Source organism: Alligator mississippiensis, chromosome 8 (assembly GCF_030867095.1).
Source record: "Alligator mississippiensis isolate rAllMis1 chromosome 8, rAllMis1, whole genome shotgun sequence".
Lineage (NCBI taxonomy): Eukaryota > Metazoa > Chordata > Crocodylia > Alligatoridae > Alligator > Alligator mississippiensis.
In genome coordinates, this window is record NC_081831.1 from 72507787 (window position 1) to 72527338 (window position 19552).

General features: G+C 46.3%; 2 protein-coding genes across 9 annotated transcripts in view; one reads left to right on the plus strand and one right to left on the minus strand.

The window, feature by feature from the left end:
- The window catches only part of TMEM255A (transmembrane protein 255A), a 37680-nt gene extending 30441 nt beyond the window's left edge, over window positions 1-7239 (plus strand). For 2 of the 3 annotated variants that reach the window (XM_006277377.4, XM_019487769.2), the window contains exon 9: window positions 4413-7239. In XM_006277377.4, coding sequence (XP_006277439.1) covers window positions 4413-4571 — 159 coding nt within the window. In that variant the 3' untranslated portion in view covers window positions 4572-7239. Of the gene's footprint in view, window positions 1-4393 lie in introns of all 3 variants that reach the window. The other variant, XM_019487770.2, reaches the window with a different exon arrangement.
- Window positions 1-19489, minus strand: part of ZBTB33 (zinc finger and BTB domain containing 33) — a 35398-nt gene extending 15909 nt beyond the window's left edge. For 2 of the 6 annotated variants that reach the window (XR_002090326.2, XR_002090324.2), the window contains exon 1: window positions 19329-19489. Coding sequence is in view for 3 of the 6 variants with exons in the window: in XM_006277375.4 (XP_006277437.1) it covers window positions 11788-13823; window positions 14058-14130 (2109 nt within the window). In the remaining 3 variants the exon portion in view is untranslated. The other 4 variants (XM_006277376.4, XM_059732838.1, XM_006277375.4 and 1 more) reach the window with 4 other exon arrangements.
- Between the last annotated feature and the right edge of the window lie 63 nt (window positions 19490-19552).

Genomic DNA, 19552 nt, shown 5'->3' on the forward strand with positions numbered 1-19552 from the left:
GCTTGCACCACCTCTGGGGGGAGTTTGTTCCAGACCCTGGACACACAAACCATAAAGAAGTTTTTCTAATATCCAGTCTAAATCAGCCTTCCTGGAGTTTATGGCTGTTAGACCTTGTTATCGCTTGGATAGCTCTGATGTACCCATCTTATGAAGTTGTAGGCTGCAACCAAGTCCTCCTTGAACCTTCTCTTCTCCAGACTGAAGAGTCCCAAGTCATTCAGACCCTCCTTGTACAGCCTTCCCTCCAGGCCTTGGATCATACGAGTGGCTCTCCTCTGGACTCTCAATCTTCTCCACCTCCTGAAGTGGGGGGCCCAATACTGGACACAGTATTCCAGCTACAGTTTTACCAGTGCTGAGTAAAGTAGGAGGATGACTTCCCTGGTTTTGCTTGAGATACATTGGTGGATGCACACCAGAGTTTGGTTAGCTTTGCTCACCACCACATCACATTGGTGCCTCATGTTCATCTTGTAGTCAGTCAAGACCCCCAAGTCCCTTTCGACTGTGGTGCTAGCAAGCATAGCACTGCCGAGCCTGTAAATATGCTGAGGGTTCTTCCAACCAAGGTGCGGCACCTTGCACTTCTCTGTATTAAAGGCCATCCGGTTTTGGTTAGCCCACCTTAAGAGTGTGTCCAAGTCAGCCTGTATCCCCAGTCTGTCCTGCGGTGTGACAGCTCTCCCCCATAATACATCTGACTCCTGAATCTAGATGGTTGATGAAAATGTTAAAGAGTACTGGCCCGAGTACCGAGCCCTGAGGGACTCCACTGGTAACACTGCACCACGTTGATTTGCTCCCTTCAACTGGGTCCAACTCCGTAGCCAGTTGCCTAGCCATATGATGATCTAGGCCACAGTTCCCCAGTTTAACCATAAAGACATCATGGGGAACTAGGTCAAAGGCCTTCTTGAAGTCCAGATAAATGACATCTACATCATCTCCCTTGTCCACGGCATATGTTACCTGGTCATAGAAGGAGACGAGGTTGGTCAGGTAAGACCTGCCAGTCACAAAGCCATGTTGGCTGGCATTCAGAAGCTTGCCTTATGTTAGTCTGGCATTGATGGATCCCTTGACAATTTTCTCCAGAACTTTTCCAGGGACGGATGTCAGACTGATTGGTGTATAGTTCCCCGGCTCATCCCTCCTCCCTTTCTTGTAGATAGGGACCATGCTGGCTCTTTTCCAGTCGTCCGGGATCTTGCCTGAGCGCCACGATTTTTCAAATATCCCTGCCAAGGGAGATGCAGTGATGTCTGCCAGCTCTTTCAAGACCCTCGGGTGCATTCCATCTGGGCCTGTAGACTTGTGAATGTCGTTTCTCAAGGTGTTCCTTTACCTGATCCACATCAATTTTGGGCCCGTCACCCACTTCCAGATTGGTTTGTGCCATTGCTGGCAGTGTGATCCTTGTGGGAGGGTGAAAAACTGATGCGAAAAAGTCATTTAGGACATTGGCCCTTCCTTGGACATGTGGTGTCAGTTGCCCCGTTGAATCTCTCAGGGGCCCAATACTGTCCCTATTCTTTTTCCTACTTCCCACATATCTAAAGGACTTTTTGTTGTCCTTGATCCCCATAGCATAATTCGGTTTGTGCCTTGGCTTTTCTCGACCGCTCTCTGCAGGTGCGGGTGAGTGCAGAGCAATCCTCTTTGATAACATTTCCTGTTTTCCAGCTGGGGTAGGCTACTCTTCTGAGCTTAATGAGGTCCATCAGTTCCTTATTCAGCTTATTCAGTTCCTTATTCAAGGTGAGTAAAAAGATGCTCACCTGGGAATAATTTCTTCCCAGATGTTTACCCAAACACATACAGCTGAGAAGAACCCCCTGAGGCACTGAACTGCTGTAAGCACAAGGTGAGAGCCCAGAGTGCTGAGGGCCTGGGACGGTCACAGGAGTGACTGCGGTGCTAAGGAGGCAGCAATGAGCGGGGCTGGATACCAGAGCAGTCTGGCCACTGGAGCACAGAGCTCAGCACAGGCTCTGTCACCTTGCTTCTAGTTAGCAGGGGTAAAACTGGACTGCTTCTGGTGCCATGTGGGCATACCCCGTGCTTCATTTCAGCAGTGATGCGTGCACTCTCGGGTTCGCAATCCTGCTGACTCCCACGAGTCAGTGTTCTCTCAGGTGTCAAATGGCTCAGGCCTCTCCTTCCGTGCAAGTCATTCTCACCCCATGACAGCAGCCTCAGTGCCCCATAGCATTTCTCTGCATCTTCTTCCATGTAAATGGAACAGGCCCCTCCTCCAAAATCTCTTGTGAAGGGGATGCATCTTTGGCAGAGCAAATCTTGCCACATAGCTCTGGACGGTTGTTCTGTTCATCTGTCCCAGAAAACCAAGAACCCGTGTTCATAGTGGAGCAGGGAAGTGGGACGTCCAGCACTGGGCATGCTACAGCAGCTGAGCTGGCTCCTTATCACCTTGTCGTATGCTCTGCTTGGTGTTGGTCTGGGGTGGTTTCCTGCCAAGTTGGAGCCAGGTGCATTTCCCTGGTCAACGACGCTCCAGCCCTCTTGACAAGCCATTTTCAAGGGCAAAGGTAGGATGTGCAGACAGGAATGGAAGCAAGAAAGAGCGCTCATTAAAACAGCAGCCCTTGCTGTCCACGATCCAGTCCCTTGGCACACGGGGAAGGCTGGGGGCAGAGATCGATAAGTGAGAGAAATTTCATTCCTATGGCATTTTGACTGCTGCAGATAGCGAGCCAGGCCAGGCGCTGACACCACCACGCAGACCAGACAAGTGGTTCATTTCATCCCAGCAGTGGCCTGTTCCGCCTCTTTATTGCCTTTGATTCCACCCTTGCAAAAGCGCAGCCTTTTCAGTGGCCCGGTTCATTAACAACATCAGACTGCTGTCTGGAGCCAAAACAAGTCAAGCCTGCTCTGCAGCTGCAACAAAGCCAGGTCTCCTCAAAGGCTCGTGGCTGTTGCTAGGCAGCACCACAGATGCTTTGTAATGCTCACAAGCTGGAGCTGTGTTCTCCAGCCCTGTCACAGCAACGCCTGCTGCAGCAAAGTCACTCCAGAGAGCTCCACGTTTGGGGCGTTCCACCAGCTGAAACTTGGCCAAAGGGGAAAGCCATTGTGCCGTCAAAACGTGATAAGAAATAGACTCCCAGGGCATCTGAGCTTGCTTGAGATCCCTGTATGATAAGCTGGAACATATATTGGGAAAATGAGACATGAAACAAATGTCTTGGTCCTGGAGGGCTGCTACAGCAATGAAAATAACCCCCCCCCACCCCCCCATGGAGATCTCCCTGGCAGTGCTAAATCCTACCTTCGCTTCCCATCTTCCCCCACCTCACTGTAATGTGCAGCTCCATCTCAGCGAGTTGGCACGCTTTCACGGTAATTTCCTTTGCAAGACAGTGCATCCTTTGCTATGACAAGCAGCCTCACCTACAGTATACCAGGTACTTTCCAGGCATACAAGGTAGCACAGTCCTGCCCCAGATGCTCACATTGTAACAGACAAACAACAGGGAAGTTAGAGCAGTAACTCATTATATCCTGGTAATTGTGTTATGATGCCAAACCCAGTCCTTTACAGGTATCACCTTAGAAGTGGGTCTTTGGGATGCATCTTACTGCACAGGTCAGCTTAGGAAATGAGAGTTCATGGAAACGCAGGAGTAAAGGAATGAGGTATTGCAGCTGCCTTTATAGTGCCTTGATGCCACCGATAACTTTTGGGGTTTTACTTTACAGGCAGTCTGCTATACATTTAACTTTTTTCTAACCTCACAACTCTGTAACTGGCAGCATTGAGCTCTTTGTTGTTGTTGCTACTATTTACATGTGCACAGAAGCAGAATTTGATTTTTGGCCATGTGCCAGTTGTGGTTTTTGGACTAAGAAAACACCCTTGTCAAAACAGGAGGAACTCAGATGAGCTTCAATTTCAAAGGCTGCCATCTGGTAACTTAGGACAGGTGTGCAAATGTCATGTGTGACAGAGTTGTCCGCCCCATTTCCACCCCCTGGCCACTTAATAAAAAAGTCAAGAACCCCATACATAAACTCCTTGGCACTGTTTCCAACTTCACCAAAACCAGGTGAGCTCAGTAAGATGCAGCAAATAAATGGCAGAAATCAGGAAAAGAAAATTAGACTTAGCACTTTTTCAGTGCTTAACATGCTAAGACTTATCTTGCACCATGGTATTCATGTACTTAAATTGACATCAATGGGAGGAGTCATTTGAATAAAGATAAGCATATGCAGAAGCATTTCCAGAACTGAGTCCTAAAATTAGAATCATCGTACCATTTGGTAAAGGAAATGAGTTTGAGGTCGTTGTCACTGTCTTTAAGTACCAGACATTTAAGAAATGCTTGTGGGTCCGTAATTGCAAGACTGAGACTGACAGAAGTAGTCTTGTCTTTGCTCTGCAGCATTCCAGCGTGTTTCCAGCCTCCACTCCTTCTGGGCTTTCAGATGACCCCCAATCGATGTCACCATCTCCAAGCTACATGTGGTCTTCCAATGCTCCTCCTCGCTATTCTCCTCCGTACTTTCCACCTTTTGAAAAGCCACCACCTTATACGCCATAAAGGAAATCTTCCCCTTGAAATAATTGTGAACATTTTATATTTATTGGGGGTGGTGGGGGATCTAGTACAGAAGATAATTTCAAATATCAAGTTTCCTGTTTATCCTGTTTCTTCTTGCAAGGCTTATTTTTTTTTGAGGTTTCACAAGTGGATCTGATAGGCAAGGATTATGACACTGATGCTTACTAGTGTCAGTGAATCACAGGTGACTTAAATGGAGGCCTCTGTTTCAAAGCCATTGATTTTTAATAAGGACATACCACCTGGTTTGAACTATTGACCCTAGTCTGCCATACTCCACTGAGCCAGGATGGAGTAGAGCTAGCCAGAAGCAACAGTTGCCCTGGCCCCTTTTCTGTTCTAAAAGTGAAGGTGCTTGCAAACAGCTCCACTTGATAATTGCTTGGCTTCCTGTGGGTGAGAGATTGCTGAGCTGTAGGTCAGAGTGCACATCTTTTACTGGTTACAGGCTACATCCATATCTAGGGAAAAGCCAAAGAACATGAGAGTTTAACTCAAAACACTAAAACAAATGGGGAAAAAAAAATCTGCGGCATCTGCTGCACTGTAGTCCTTAAATTGGGACCTTGCCTTTTAGAGCCATTCTAGGCAGGCTGGCTTATTTCAAAATGCTTCTGAAGCCAGGCAGTAGGATACTGAACAAAGTGCTGTCAGTCTCTCTGATCCTGCTATGAAGGATGTTAAAGCTAGGCAGTTTGGATAGTTATGCATCTACAACCCAACTGCTGATACCTCCTAAATGGAAAAGTGCAATTTTCCCTGTTCTGCCACAGAAAGGATCAGAAACTCATCTGCAAGTCACTGAAACACAGCGTAGCAAACTCACATTATTTTGTCTTTTTGGTTGGAAATTTTTTTAGAGCGTACTTTTAACTTTTTTAAATGAATTGAGTCAGCTCCCTGAACAAAGCCTGTATTTGTGGCTGTATTACAGGCTGCCGGGTATTGCTTTCCACTATTACTCTCCAGGTGTTAAGTCTCATATGGATACAATTCTACATTGTGTAATGTTTAAAAAAAAAAAAAAAAATCTTAGTATGAAGTTGATAAGAATTTGCAGTTGTTGTAGTGACTTTCATCTTGTCTTCAAATGATGATTGTGCTGATTGATCTAGATTCCAAGCAGATTTTGCATGCCTCCTGCATAACAAAAAAGGATCAGCTTTGTTATGTGACACAGTGCTCCTGACAGCATGGTCTTACTCCAGGAAGTGACTTCAAATGGCAACTTTCAGTTCAGAGTTACCCAGCTGGCACATCACCTCATCTCTGCTTATGTCGGGTACAACTACAAGCAAGCCACATTTTTTTTAATCTCTTTATTCCTGAAGGCTGGAAGCTCTTGCTGCCTCCATCAGAGCATTAACAAGGAGGCTAAATATTGCCCTCACTGGCACCTGTGTAACAGCAGCAGCGCTGCAGACAAAATGTACTGGTCAGCAAAATTTAGCTGGCAGAGTTTGAAAATTGTTACGCAAGCTAGGGAGAATAGTTGGCTTTCAGATGATAGCTGCCTCCTACCCATGGCCTAACCAAATCTGAATCTGCGTTAGATGGAAAGGATAAAGGTGACCCTCCTTCCTGTCACTTTCTGGAGTACAATCACACTTTAAAATGCTGTTTTAATCCTACACATTTGCAAAGCATTTAAGGCAGTTTTTAACCTGATCATTCCACTGTTGTATACAAGTCAATCTAGTCTCATAAGCTAAAAAGAGATTAAACTTTTTATCCGAACCCAGCTGAGAACTTCTCTCCAAAAACAAGGTATTCCATTTTCACAAACCAAGGGAGTGGGAAAGGAGTAATATATCCAGGATGCTCACTGAATTTAAAGCAGCAGCAAGCACAGAAAATCTGCAAGTAACCTTTGCTATAGGAGTGGATTGTTTCAAGCGCAGCTTCCACAGGTTTGGAGTCCAGAAATAAATTTAACATACTAATACTCCTTCAGTTTTAAATTAGCCTGGCACCTGTTTCAGCCAATCACATCTTGTAAAGAGAATGTGTGCAATGGAGAAATAGGCAGTGACACTCCTGGTACAACTCCTTGAGGGTAAGAAATAAAGTTGGAAGGCTACATTACCCGAGTGTTTAAAACAACAGCCCTTTGCTACTAGAGCTTTGAAATAAAAGCAACTGTTCCTATCCCCTCTCTAACTGGCTAAGATAAAGCATATCCTTTGTGCCTGTCTACTAACTAAAGCTAAAAGGAACGGGATGGTAGAGGATAGATCTAAGTCACATTACAGAGCCAGCAGAGAGCATAATTCTTCAGTTACCAGACAAGGATCTTTGGGAAGCAATTGTCTTATCTTTGACAGCAGGACTAAACTGAGGAAACGTCCCAGGCTTTCTTTTCCTTGAACCTCTGATCTTTCAATTATTATGTGCAGGAATATTTAAGGAAAAGCTGCATTGCTGCTTTAAATTCACTATGAAAGGACAACTCCATTTTCAGGTATCACTGGGATATTCTGTTTTAAATACCCGTTTTCTTTCTGCGTCAGCAAAAGTATAAGCATTTAATGTAAATGCAGTATTATGCACTGTATCCATCATTTCTTATGAGAATGTAAAGATGACATAACTCATATGTACCTTTTATTACTTTACCAAAATAAACGGTGTGAATTTTGTAAACGTTTACAGAGTTGCTTTTTCCTTTTTGGCAAGGTTCCCCAGTATCAGTTTACCAGTGTTACATGGAAATATTTGTGTCAACTTGGAAATAATACATATAAAAAAGCCAAAGCACCATTTGCTATTGTAACACCCAGTGTTTACACCCAGAGTCCCACTGGGCACGTCTACACGTGCCCGTACAGCGCCAGTTACTGTACTGCCATTTAGTACTCCCAAAAGGCAGTACTAAATGACGGCGCAGTAACAGCCTGTATTGTGCCGTGCTGGCGACGCACGGTTATTTTTAGCCGCTATGTCACCATAGCAACGTGCTATAGCCAGGGAGCGCATTGCTACGGCGACGTAGCTGCAGTGGCAGTTTGTGCCTGCCAACACTATGTCGCCGTAGCATGTTGCTATGGCGATGCAGCATCTCGTGTAGATGCATGCACCGAGAAGTTATTTTGTAACATACATTAAACGGACAAAGGAATCCTCCACATTGTTGTTCCACTAACTGTAGTCCTTTTTCACACATTCAGCATGAGCTCTCTGGCAAGTGCTACGCTATAAGCAAGGCCCTGCATACTCCAATCAGCCAGATTTAATTTCTGCAGCTTTTTATTTAACACAAAAATGAATGATCTGATCCAGACAGCATCCCCTTTATTTGTAATAGTCCATGCATTCTGCTGGGCCTAATTCTGCCTCTGCTGTCTATGGCCGGTTTCCCACTATTCTCGACAGCAGCAGGTTCAAGCCTTGTGCCACTAAGATGTTTATCTATTACTCGGCCTGTCAGAGTCTAACGAATCCGCATGTTCTGCTAAATACCTTGTCACAAGGGCACAAAAAAGGAAAGAAATCTCACGCTTCTGCTGTTTTCAACCCTGACTACTTCTGAGAGGTTTTGCATTAGTTCAAGTTCTCGTCAAATTCTTTCCCAAGAGAACAAATGTCTACTATGCCAAGTAGCACTTACCCATGCAAAATAACCTCGAGTTTAGTGAGTCTCCTCGCACAAGTATTACTGAAAGGGCTGCAAAACTGAGGATTTTCTTCCATAAACAGGAGTCAACTAAATAACCAGTAGTTCAGTGTAACATCATAGTTAAATACAGATCTAAATGCTCCAAACCAGAACCAGTGCGGGCTAGTTAGGACTATGAACTCACCGCCCACGAGTCAGCTGCAGTGTCAGCCGAATACAACAGAATATTAAGTTCTACACCAGCAGAAGTAAGTTGCAAGTAAAATGCAGAACAGGTCAACATACATTATGACTGTGCAGCTGTCTCGCGACAAAACTGAATGTAAAACATTCAGCTACTTCACTTATTGAAGACTTAAGCTCCAAAAAGTTGTAAGCACCTGCTGCTACTGTTAAAAGGTTGTAGGAGTACAAGGGGATCCAAAGTGTGTTAAACTGCACAGAGGTGGCTGTCCTTGAAAAGAACCATTCTACACATCTCTAGAATTAAAACCTTTTATTTTTGCCATAGAAAGCTCTAAGAACTAATATCAAGTATTGGTTAATGAAAAGTAGAACACAACTTTAAAAAGTATGCCAAGGAAAAGGCTGTACAAGTATATACACTACAGCATTGGTAAAAAAAAAAAATGAACAATGCTTCACACAGAGGAGTTAGGTAACAGCTGGAGAACCCAATGTTCAATGTGTACAGTTGTCAGCTTTTGCATCTTTTTATAAGCTGCATGCCTTAACAGTACAAAATAAATAAGCAATCTATGAATTTTGTTATTTCCACATTTGTTTTATTCATATAGTGGAATGCTGTGGTAAAAATTCCCATAGGAACCATACAGCAAGGACTCAGCCACTGTTGTTACATCTTGCAGCAGATCAGGTGTTTTTATACATGATTTTGAAAATGATCAAGTTTACTACAGGATCTCTGCTCAGTGTTATAATTCTAGTTATTTACAGGCATTTTCAGATTCAACCAGTCAGTGTAAATCCAATTTTCTGCTGAGAACCAATTCTTTAATGTTTACTGGAGGTTTTGAATGAAGTAAAACTGGAAGCTAAGGTTTAAAAAAAGTCCTATAGTGCAATAGCCAGAAATCTAAATATAAAAGCTTATGGCCCCACGGAAAGTCAAAAGAAGGGGTCTAGCATGTTTCCAACCCAATAAATACTGGAAGTGAAATTAAAAAGTGTATTTTACATGACCTCTGGACTTTGGATATTAAAAATCACTTCCAAGGAAAACTGAAGACCCTGAGACACATGCAAACACGAGTCTTCTAGCAAAAATACAACTTTTAACCCCTATTTTTCCAGTTTTCCTCTAAAGACACCTGTAGTAGGCACAGTTAAATTTAAGAATTAAAAAACTTTTCAGCAGCAAATATTGAAGCTGTTATTTTCCATTATTACTGAATGTATATCTTGCAAGGTATGTATAATTCCAGATGTCTCATGATGTTGTTAAAAAAAATACCCTTATTCCTTACGACAAAGGACTACAAAATTTGTATGTGGCATACAGTTAGATAAGTCAGAGGATTCTGTTTAACTGCTGAAATACCATCTCCAACAACATCCAACCTATAACATTTAAAAACACGTCCCTTCTGTCCAAAGGGCAGTTTACCAACATCTACACGAAAATCAAACTATTCTGTGATTTTGCAAATGCACAAAGTTTTGAACTGAATTTTAAATCCCAATTTTAAAATGCTTAGTTTACAATACGATTTTCAACATTCCTACAACATTATACGCTCAGCCTAGAAAACAGAAGGGCCAAGTATTTCACTTAAAAAGGTAAACAAATTCTCTTTTTTTGCTTCCCGTTATTACAAACACTGATTTATGGTACCCTTTAATTATAGCTTAAGTTACAGTTAAACCTTTTACCTTGAAACAGAATTCATCTGTCTGTTAAAAATTACAGATATATGGAAATTTAAGGTTGAAGGTCATAAGATAAGGAAATGTTGGTCTGAACATGGAAGTATTTTTCTTAAAAACATGAAAATGAGAAGAAAAATCCTTAACTGCAGTTTAGGTAAGAAATGTAATGCAAGATTACTGATAACTAACTAATACTATGCACAACAATCCTTTTCAGTCATCTATAAAACCTCTGTGTAATTTTCATATTACCATTTACAAAGACTCGACAAGTCACTAGATCAGAAATGCTAGACTATGACTGCTGATCAGCTTTCTTTCGGATCTAACATTCCTTGTTCAAGTTGGACTTTTACTAACTATTTTCTAAGTGCCTAAATATGTACCAATTGCAAGGGGGGAAAGGGCATTATAAACTTAAAAGTGAAAATGAAACATCAATATGCCTCTGCCAAGGAAATTATACAAAGATTTTACTGCGTTTCTATGTGTGTTTTTTTTTTCAAAAAACTTGACTGTGGTTTCAGTCCTCTTGACTGTATCCCTTCCTGCTGGATTTAAAAAAAAAAAAAATCACAACTTTTCTGCTTTGCTTAAATCTAGCTACGCCAGTCTCTAAATCTCAGCTATCAAGATGAGGCATCATTTACATAATTTCTCTCTTTTTGGGAAGTATAATCTGCAGCCTTCAGCTAGGAAGAGTATTATAAACATTATTTTAACATTTAATCCAAACCTTTCTCCGTAATGAACAAAACAGAAAAGCAGCAACTTATTCCAAACTACCTGCTTATTCTTCAGTAGTAAAAAGGCCTGACATTACTCTTCCCGGTTTGAAGAACATGCTGCACAAGCCTTCCTTATCTTCTTCTTAAATGCCCCCCACCCCCGATATTGTCTTTTGAATTTTTTTCTCCATTGCAAAAAGAATAAAATATAATGGTCCAGCCACTGAATACTCTGCTTACTGTATTGCCAAATATAAATAAAGCTTACTTGGTTTAGCCCAAACTGGGCATTTTTTTTTAATCAGTCTGAACATTTTTCTGAAGGTAACTGCTTCCTACAGACCTGAAAAACAAAACTAAGATGCTGGTTTGAAGACATACTGGTCTCCAAACTAGTGGATCAGCTATTTTGGACCCCTGCAGTAATACACTATTCACAGAGTCAATATACGAGTAGTGGGAGGGTTTTTTTGCTTTGTTTTTTAAACTATGCCATATCCAAAAGATTATGCTGAAAATCTTATTATGGTCTTGGTGTTAATGTCTAAACAAAATTCAGCATTAAAGTGCTAACATGAAAGAAAAGGTTTACATTAAACATTGGTACAGTAAATACCCCAATTATTTCAGAAAACAAATAAGAGTATTTGTAATCCTTTTAAAGGAACTGTACCTCCTCAAGCTATAAATTTCCATTTTGTGATCAAAAGTAATGAACTAGGAAAAACATTGACAGCTCCTCAGAAATGTCTTATTCTGTATTCAAGTAAACTTTTGGACAAATTGCTTCTACAAACCATTTTGCAGCTACAAATAATCCATCTAAGTACTACCTTTTGATGACTTGGTACAACAGGTCACCTTTTTCACTTGAACAATTTTTTTTCAATATTTTTAGCAGTTAATTTAAAAACAGTTGCACTCTTTCTGTACTGAAGCTTTTTGCATAATTTAGAACATTTCAGTAAGATTCTGGTATTATAAACTCAAACTCAGTACTACCCTCCGCGGGATTTTGTTTAAAAATCGCATCATTTGCCTGCGGAATGAAAATATCATCCCAGGTCATTTGCTTGGCTGGAGGAGTAGAGGTTGTTCCTTCAGCACCATCCTTTCCCGTGTCGACATGATAAACAATTCCATCCTCATTTATTACGGGTATACTACTTGTACGATCACTAATGTATGCATACTGTCTGATCTGCAATGACCTGCATGGATGTAAACGATAAAGCTTGGCATCTCCAGAAGGATCTTGACTGTGAACCGATCTCATGTGGGAAGCCATAACCTGATAGTTGATGAAAGATTTACCACATGTCAAGCACTGGTACCTTCGCTCACCAGTGTGGTGAATCTCATGCTTTGTGCGGTATTCTGCAAGCGGGAAAACTTTCTCACAGTATCGACATGGATATTTCTTCTCCCAGGAATGAACGTTAAAGTGTCTCCGCAAACTCGTCAGGCAGACATAGGATCTCTTGCATACAATGCAAATGTAGTAAACCCTTCCATCCACAATGAGCTCATAGTGATCGTCATGCTTTACCTTCATGCGCTTTCTGTTTGCGGGATCATCCGCAGATGTTCTCGGCATCTCATCAAGCTTGGCTTCCCCTTCCTCAGGATCATCTTTTACAGGAATGACTATGTCGTATGTATCCTCGCCAATATTTGCATACACCTTGCAACCTGTGGATAAGCCTTCTATTTCAGTAGCCGTGTCTAAAGTAATGATCTTCTGACCTTCCATCACAGGTTTTGGTGCTATCCCTGCAGAGGCATCCTTGTTGTTTTCAGTAAGAACATCTGAGATTTTTATTTTGAACTCTCCAGAGTTGGAAGATGGCTCTTCTGCAAATGAAACAACTTGTTTTTTCTGTACACCCGATCCTTCCAATGCAGCAGCTTTTGGGGGAGAAGACTGCTGAACCAAAGAGCTGCTACTGACTGAGCCAGACGAACTAATGATATCATCATCATCTTCCACATCCTCCTCCTCTTCCTCCTCCTCGACAGCCGTTGTTTCCATTTCAGTTAAAGAATCATTAGCTGATGGCTGCTGGCTGTCCTCAAGCAAGTTAATTGTAGGAGGCACATGCAAGGAACTGACGCTTGGGGACGGATTGAGTTGAGACTGATTTAGCAAAATGACATTAGGAGTCAAATGCGTTGGGGCCGAGGACGCGAATGGTTCAGTGCTAGGTTGTGTTTGGTTTGGAGTCAGCTGGCTGACAGGCAAAGTTAGCGCTTGAGTGCTTGCGATAGTATTTAGAGGGGGAGAGGCACCGCTTCCACAGGGCTTTTGGTCAGGAACCACAGCAGGATTTGGGCAAGGCTGATTCTGGGTCACCGTGCTGGTCTCTGAAGGACGTTCCTTTGCAGGTACAATCTCCGAGCAAAAGATAACATCGTCATCCTCGTCATCTGAATCACTCACTGTAATTTTTGTAGTCTCATATTCTTCGCCATGCAAGGTAAAGGATTCTGTTATGATAGGCATCCCGCCAATCAAATCATGATTCCTGTGCGCCGCTACAGACTTTTGTGTTTCAAGACCCTCTTGATCTGAGCCGGGAGGTAAGTTTTCTGCAGTACCAACATTGACACTACCCGATATGCTTTTAACTTGTGACAGAGGTACACCCAGATCGGCTATGAACTTAATTCCTAATAACTGCCCTGATTTAATCAACTCATCAAGTAGATCGGATCTAATGCGGTTTAACTTAGAGCTGTAAATATAGTTGAGTATTTCTGCAAATATTTCTGCTCTGATAAAGCTCAGTTCAACCACTTGCCCTGCCACTGAGAAGAGCTGGTGAAAATACGTGCTCGAGGCAGAAAGGACATTTCTGTGGGCTCGAAACTTCCGGTCTTCCACAATGACGGTAACGTCACAGAAAAGTCCGTGGCCGCGTTGTTCATTCAACGACTGCAGCAGCATGCCCGAATACTGGGTGTCTGTTGCAGAAATGAGTTTTCTGCCCTCCATTCCTTCAGGAAGGAAAGTAAAAAGAGCCACGTTAGTACACAAGACGATGACACGTACACACGTCAGCACACGAGGACTTTCAGCGGCAGCACGCGCTTCCCTATGTTCCCACCTCGGCTCTTTTCAAACCGGCCCTAAATGCTGAAGCTGTTCGCGTTAAACAGCCCCGCTATCGTTTAACGTGAGCCTGACGGTTCTCGTGACGCGTCCGCGCGAGCGAGCGCGCGTGCAAGTACCTGTCGCGGGCGCTCGATCCGACAGGACACCGAACGGGAAACTTGTCTGGGACCATTCGTGGGAGGGGAACATCAAACCCACCGACACACGAGCCCTCTGCGCTCCAGGCGTTAAAAGCCTTACGATCGAGAGTCGCCGCCCGCGAAACGGTCCGACGCGCGGCCGGGCACCGGCGCCCCGAGGCTCTCACGCGCCCGAGGGCCAGGAGCGGGCGCGTCCGCCCTGTCGGTGCGCGGCGCTGGCGGACACGCGTGGCCCGGGCCGGGGCGAAGGTGACCCAAGTGACCCGGCGGGGAGCCGAGCCGGGGCCACCCTGCGGCCGAGGGGGCTGCGGAGGGCGCGCCCGGGCCGCTGACAGCGCGGCGCCCCCGCCCCGGCGGGACCGGGCCGGGCCCCTCCTCTCCCCGCCGGGACAAAAGGGGCCGGGGCCGGGCGGGGCCGCCGCGCTAGGCCCCAGGGCGGGCGGCGGGGCCCTTCCGCCGGCAGCCAGGCCCGGGGCCCCGCGGGGACGGGAGGGGAGGAGCGGAGCGGCGGCCGCTGCCCGGCTGCAGGGGGGCCGAGGCCGGTACCTGCGCTCCCGCCGGCCGCGCTGCTTCCGCCAGACAACGGCGCCGAGCGCAGCCGCCGCGCCCGCCCGCCTCCTCCCTCCCCCGCCCGCCGCCAGGGGGCGCCCTGCCTACCGCCGCCGCTGCCGCGCCACCCCGCCCCGCCCCGCCTCGCCCGAGCGTGCTCGGCTGCTTCCGGTTGGCTGCCCGAGTGCCCTCGGCTCCTTCCGGCTCGTGGCCCCGAGCGCGCTCGGCTGCTTCCGGGCGGCGGGGCCCCACGTGGAGGCTGCTGGGACCACGTGGCCGTGCGGCCCGGCCGGTTCCTCCTCCGCGGCGCGGGACGAGCACGTCCCCGAGGATCTAGGGGCTCAGGAAGCAGCTTCAGCCGCGAGCAGGGGCAGCCTCACGTGTATCCTCCTCCCGGCCTCCCTCCGCCGCCAGTTCCCGGGCTGAGGGCGGCTTCCAACGTCCCGGTCTCTTCCCTGGAGCGAGCAGGGGAAGGGGCCCGGGCGGCTGCTGCGCGCGGAGGCCTGACACCATCTGCTCGTCCTGCAGTTTTCTCCTCTGAAGAGGTGCCCGCCCCTCCCGCTCCTCTCAGGCCTACGCCTTGGCGGCCAGGCGCAGACGAGACGGTGCTGATTTCGGATTCCCACTGGAGACTCCCAGGCTCCGTCTTCCACGCGCCAGCCAGCAGGGCGGGGCTCCCGGCCTTTGGTGCCAGGCGTGTAGGCCTCTGCTGCAAAACAGCCCCCTTTCTCTGCCCCCTTTCCTCCAACTGCAGATTGGGAAGGCTGCATCTCAGAAGCAGCCGCCACTCTGACCCTCTTCGTAATCTTTCCGTTGTCGGGAGAGCGCCGCTCTCTCTGAAGCCTTTGCCATCTGGAGGAGCCTCAGCATCTCCCCCCACCTCCTCCATTGGCCATCTGTTTGCACCTTCCCAAATCTGAAAGTCCTCCCTTTCATCCTTGCCCGTAACTCTTTAATTTTTCGTTAAATCGAGGAGGCATTTTAAGATGCAGTTTACATATGAAGAATTGCTTGAAGAACTTTATGTTGTATTTAAAAAACAAACGTATATTGGGCGCCTTGCACAATATGGGGTGTTTGATGGACAAGAACTGGGATTCAGGTAATCTTGGAAGCAAGAAGATAAAGATGCAAAAGCAACCGTTAATTTATCGATAAATAAATGCTTCAAGAAAAAATAATTTTTGAGGGGAGTTCTAATTATCATTATAAAGTGCAAATGTAAAGAATCAAATTATACGGTCTCTCAGAAAGAAGGAAAAAATCCCCTACAATACAGTGATAAAAAGACGACACATCTACATGTGCCCCTACAGCGCCATTGTTACTGCCCCACCATTTAGTGCTTCCTTTTGGAAGTATTAAACGACGGTGCGAGAAAAGTCCATACCGTACGGTGCTGGCGGTGCACAGTTATTTTTAGCCGCTACGTTGCTGTAGCAACGCGCTATAGCAAGGGAGCATGTTGCTACAGCAACATAGCTGCAACATCACAGTTTGTGTCCGCCGACACTACATCGCCATACCGTGTTGCTATGGTGATGTAGCGTGTTGCTACGGCGACATAGCATCTTGTGTAGACACACCCAGAAAGTGTCAAATGAAGCCATCTTAAGAGCTGTTTTCTCCTAAAAGAACTCAACGGAGAATTATTAGGGAATGAAGAGCTCCCTTCAAGGCTTGATGGGTCAGGAAAGTTGGTAGAAAAAAATTGTAGTGATAAACATTTATAATTTAAAAGAATATAAAAAATGTGATAAGGTAACGAGACAGAAACAAACCCCCATGCCCATGTTGGGACCAAGTGACATTTCAGAGGTAGAACCCTTAGTAATAATCCAAGTCTGACAGCAGTCTTATCTCAGGAGCATATCTCAGGATACAAATATGGTATCCAGGGAAATATTTTGATTCTGAAAACACTAGCAGACAGTAAAGCACTGATTTCCATCTGCCACCTACTTCATGCCCACTACTGCAGTGTTTTACTTAACAGTCAACTTTTTATGATTGCAAACCATGATTCAACTCATTAAAGTCTATGGGTGGCTTTCTATTGACATTAATGGGAACAAGATCAGACCTACCAGCTTTTAATGTACAGAGTATAAAGATTATATACCTCATCTGTGTAAAAATGCTTTGAAGCGCTTTACAAATGTTGGCCAGCTAAGCATCTTTATCTTCTATTAGAGACTAGCCAGGAGCACTAGGTAACTGAGGTCTCACGGATTTGTAATGATCGTGAGGCATGACAATACTTTCAGCAATGACAGAGCTATCCCCACGTAGCCTCATAAAGACAGATAACACAAGACTGTCACTCACAGCACAGCTCTGCGATCCCTCCCTTAGAACAAGTCATTCTTACATGAGAATATATTTTTACCTATTTTAATATACGTTGTGATTAGATTTCCTGCCACTTCCAGATGCTGCCCATAACACGCACAATGGGTGTGGAAACTGGAACAGTTTTCCATCCATGAACTAGCTGTTGCATTTATGCCTTACTTAATTTAGATCTATGTAAAGTGGCGCATGCCTTACAGTAAGGAGTACCATTATGAAGTGATTCTTTAGACCTGATGTTTACTAGATGTTGGGACAAAGCAAAGACTCTTACCCCACACATGTTTCTTTAAAAACATGGAGTTTTTTCTGAAGAAAACAGGTTCCATAAAGATTTCTTCCCTAATGTTGTAAATGAAAGAATGCTAACTCCACAGGGCAAAGAACTGCTAAAATGTGATGTTTGTGACATTTTGGATTATGACTACATTACTGATGCCGAGTGTATGATGCTGCTGTTTTGTAAGGATTAAAATAATAAAGAGAAAGTTAAAAAGAATACCCACACCTTCCGTGGTTTTCCATCTAACTGTTAAATCTGGGCTTCTATGGATTAATGAAAACCTCAGGGAATTTTGTGCCAGTGGTTTTTGTGCTTCAGTGCTGCTGTTCTATACGACTGGGACTGGCTGAAAGCCTCTGGTAACCCCAGGAGTGTTTACACCATTTGCAACAGCACTTCCCTGCATCGTGTCTCCACCCCGATTGGGAAAGGCCCCATTAGGATCAACAATATAAATCAGCCTCTGCAAACCATTAAACACTGATGAGCAGTTATTCACACAATAATCAAACTAAAGCTAATTCAACTCCCCTTACAGTCTGGCCTTGACTTTTTTCCTGCAAACACCAACAATATTATTAGTCAATGCTATTTGTGATGGTGGGATTTCTGTAGTGCTGATACCTCCCTTAGAAACAGAGTCAGAAAAAAACATCAGATAGAAACCATTTTTGGTTACATCAGCTGGGTTTGGCTCAAAGTTGCTCTGGAGATGAAAGGCTCCACGCGCCTAATAACTCCCCTTAGCCATCCAGCTCTCTGAATGGCAAATATAGGAAATACAGTAAATTCATTTTTTAAAGCCAAAGGTGCTTAATAACCAGCCTAGCTGTGTGTCTGCAGTGTATAGGAACATGCAAATTACCATTTTTTTTGGTGGGGGTGTGACTGAAGGGAAGTGAAAGGAGAATTGTTGCACCTTGCACTCCCACGTGCAAGTAGGAAGATTCAAAGTAATTCTGATTTTTTGGGAAAGGGAATTGCAGGGCCATGAGCTGTCCACTGGAAAAGTGCTGTTTTCCCTCATTCTGAGGCCTGTTCTAGTTGTGGACAGCTCCACAGATCCCATGGAGCGGAGTACAGCTGGCACAAAAGGTCTCGCTCGGGCAGCTTTTATTTTAAGAGCAACTTGAGAGATTAGCATTTTGATTCTCAGCCCGACTTGGCCTCCTAGGGAGAGTCCGGTGCAACGTGCTGCTGCACGGAGGTGGTTACGTGCACAGCTGAAGTCAGGCGGTGTGGCACCTTCGGCGTGAACTGCTTCAGACAAGCACGAGCTTTTGTAGGCACGACCAACTTCGTCACGTGCAAGGACCGGGCTGGCGGACTGAAAAGATTTTAGGGGTGCACATAGGAGCAAACGGAAATGTTTCCACGTGAAACGTGCTTGGAGAAGGAATCGTTTCAGTCGTGACCGCGGGGTTGGGGGCGCCTACGTGTCACCCAGCTGCAACATCAGACGCGACGCGAGGGCGCGACGAGGGGCGCGGTGAAGCGAGGCCCCGCTCCGAGAGGCTGGAGCGGATCACAGACGGCACAGGGAAGCGGGGCTGGAAGGGACCTCCAGAGGTCACCTAGTCCAACCGCCCGCCCGAGACGGGACCAGCCGTCTCCAAACCATCCCGCTCACCCCGGCACCCGAGACGACCGCCAACCCTGACGCGACACGAGATGCGGCACCCCGGCCTGCCGCGGGGCCCGGGGCAGCCGACGCACGCTCAGGAGACCCCAGGCCGCAGAGGAGGGCAACCCCCCCACGCCCCCGGTCCGTACCAGGCTGACCAGGGGGCACAATCCTGACCCCAAACGTGGCATGGCTCCAGCGCTAAGCGGAGGGGCCGGACCCTGCGGCTCGGGGCCCAGCGGGAGCATGGGCCCAGCCTGCTCGGCGCCTCCAGCCTGGGGGTCCAAACCCCCTCACACAGGCGGGGGGCCCAGCCAGGCCCACACCCTGGGAAATCCCCAGCGCCCGCACAGGCCTCGCCGCCCCCTGGAGCCCCCGCCCGGGGAGGGGGGGGATGGGGTGCCCCCTCCTCATCGCCAGGGCAACGGGCGCCTCCTACCTGGGCCGTCGCCCCGCTGCGCGCTCATGCTGCCGCCGTCGCACGCGGGCCCGGGAGCGCGAGGCCGCCGCCGCACAAAGGAGCCGGCGCTGGGAACCCGCCGGGAGCGCCTTGTTGCGCGGCGGAGACGCCGCAGGGGAGCACCCGGAAGTGGAGCTCCCCGCCGGCCGGAAGGCTTTGGCGGTGACACCTGGGACGGCCGGAAATGGGAGAGCGGGGGTTCC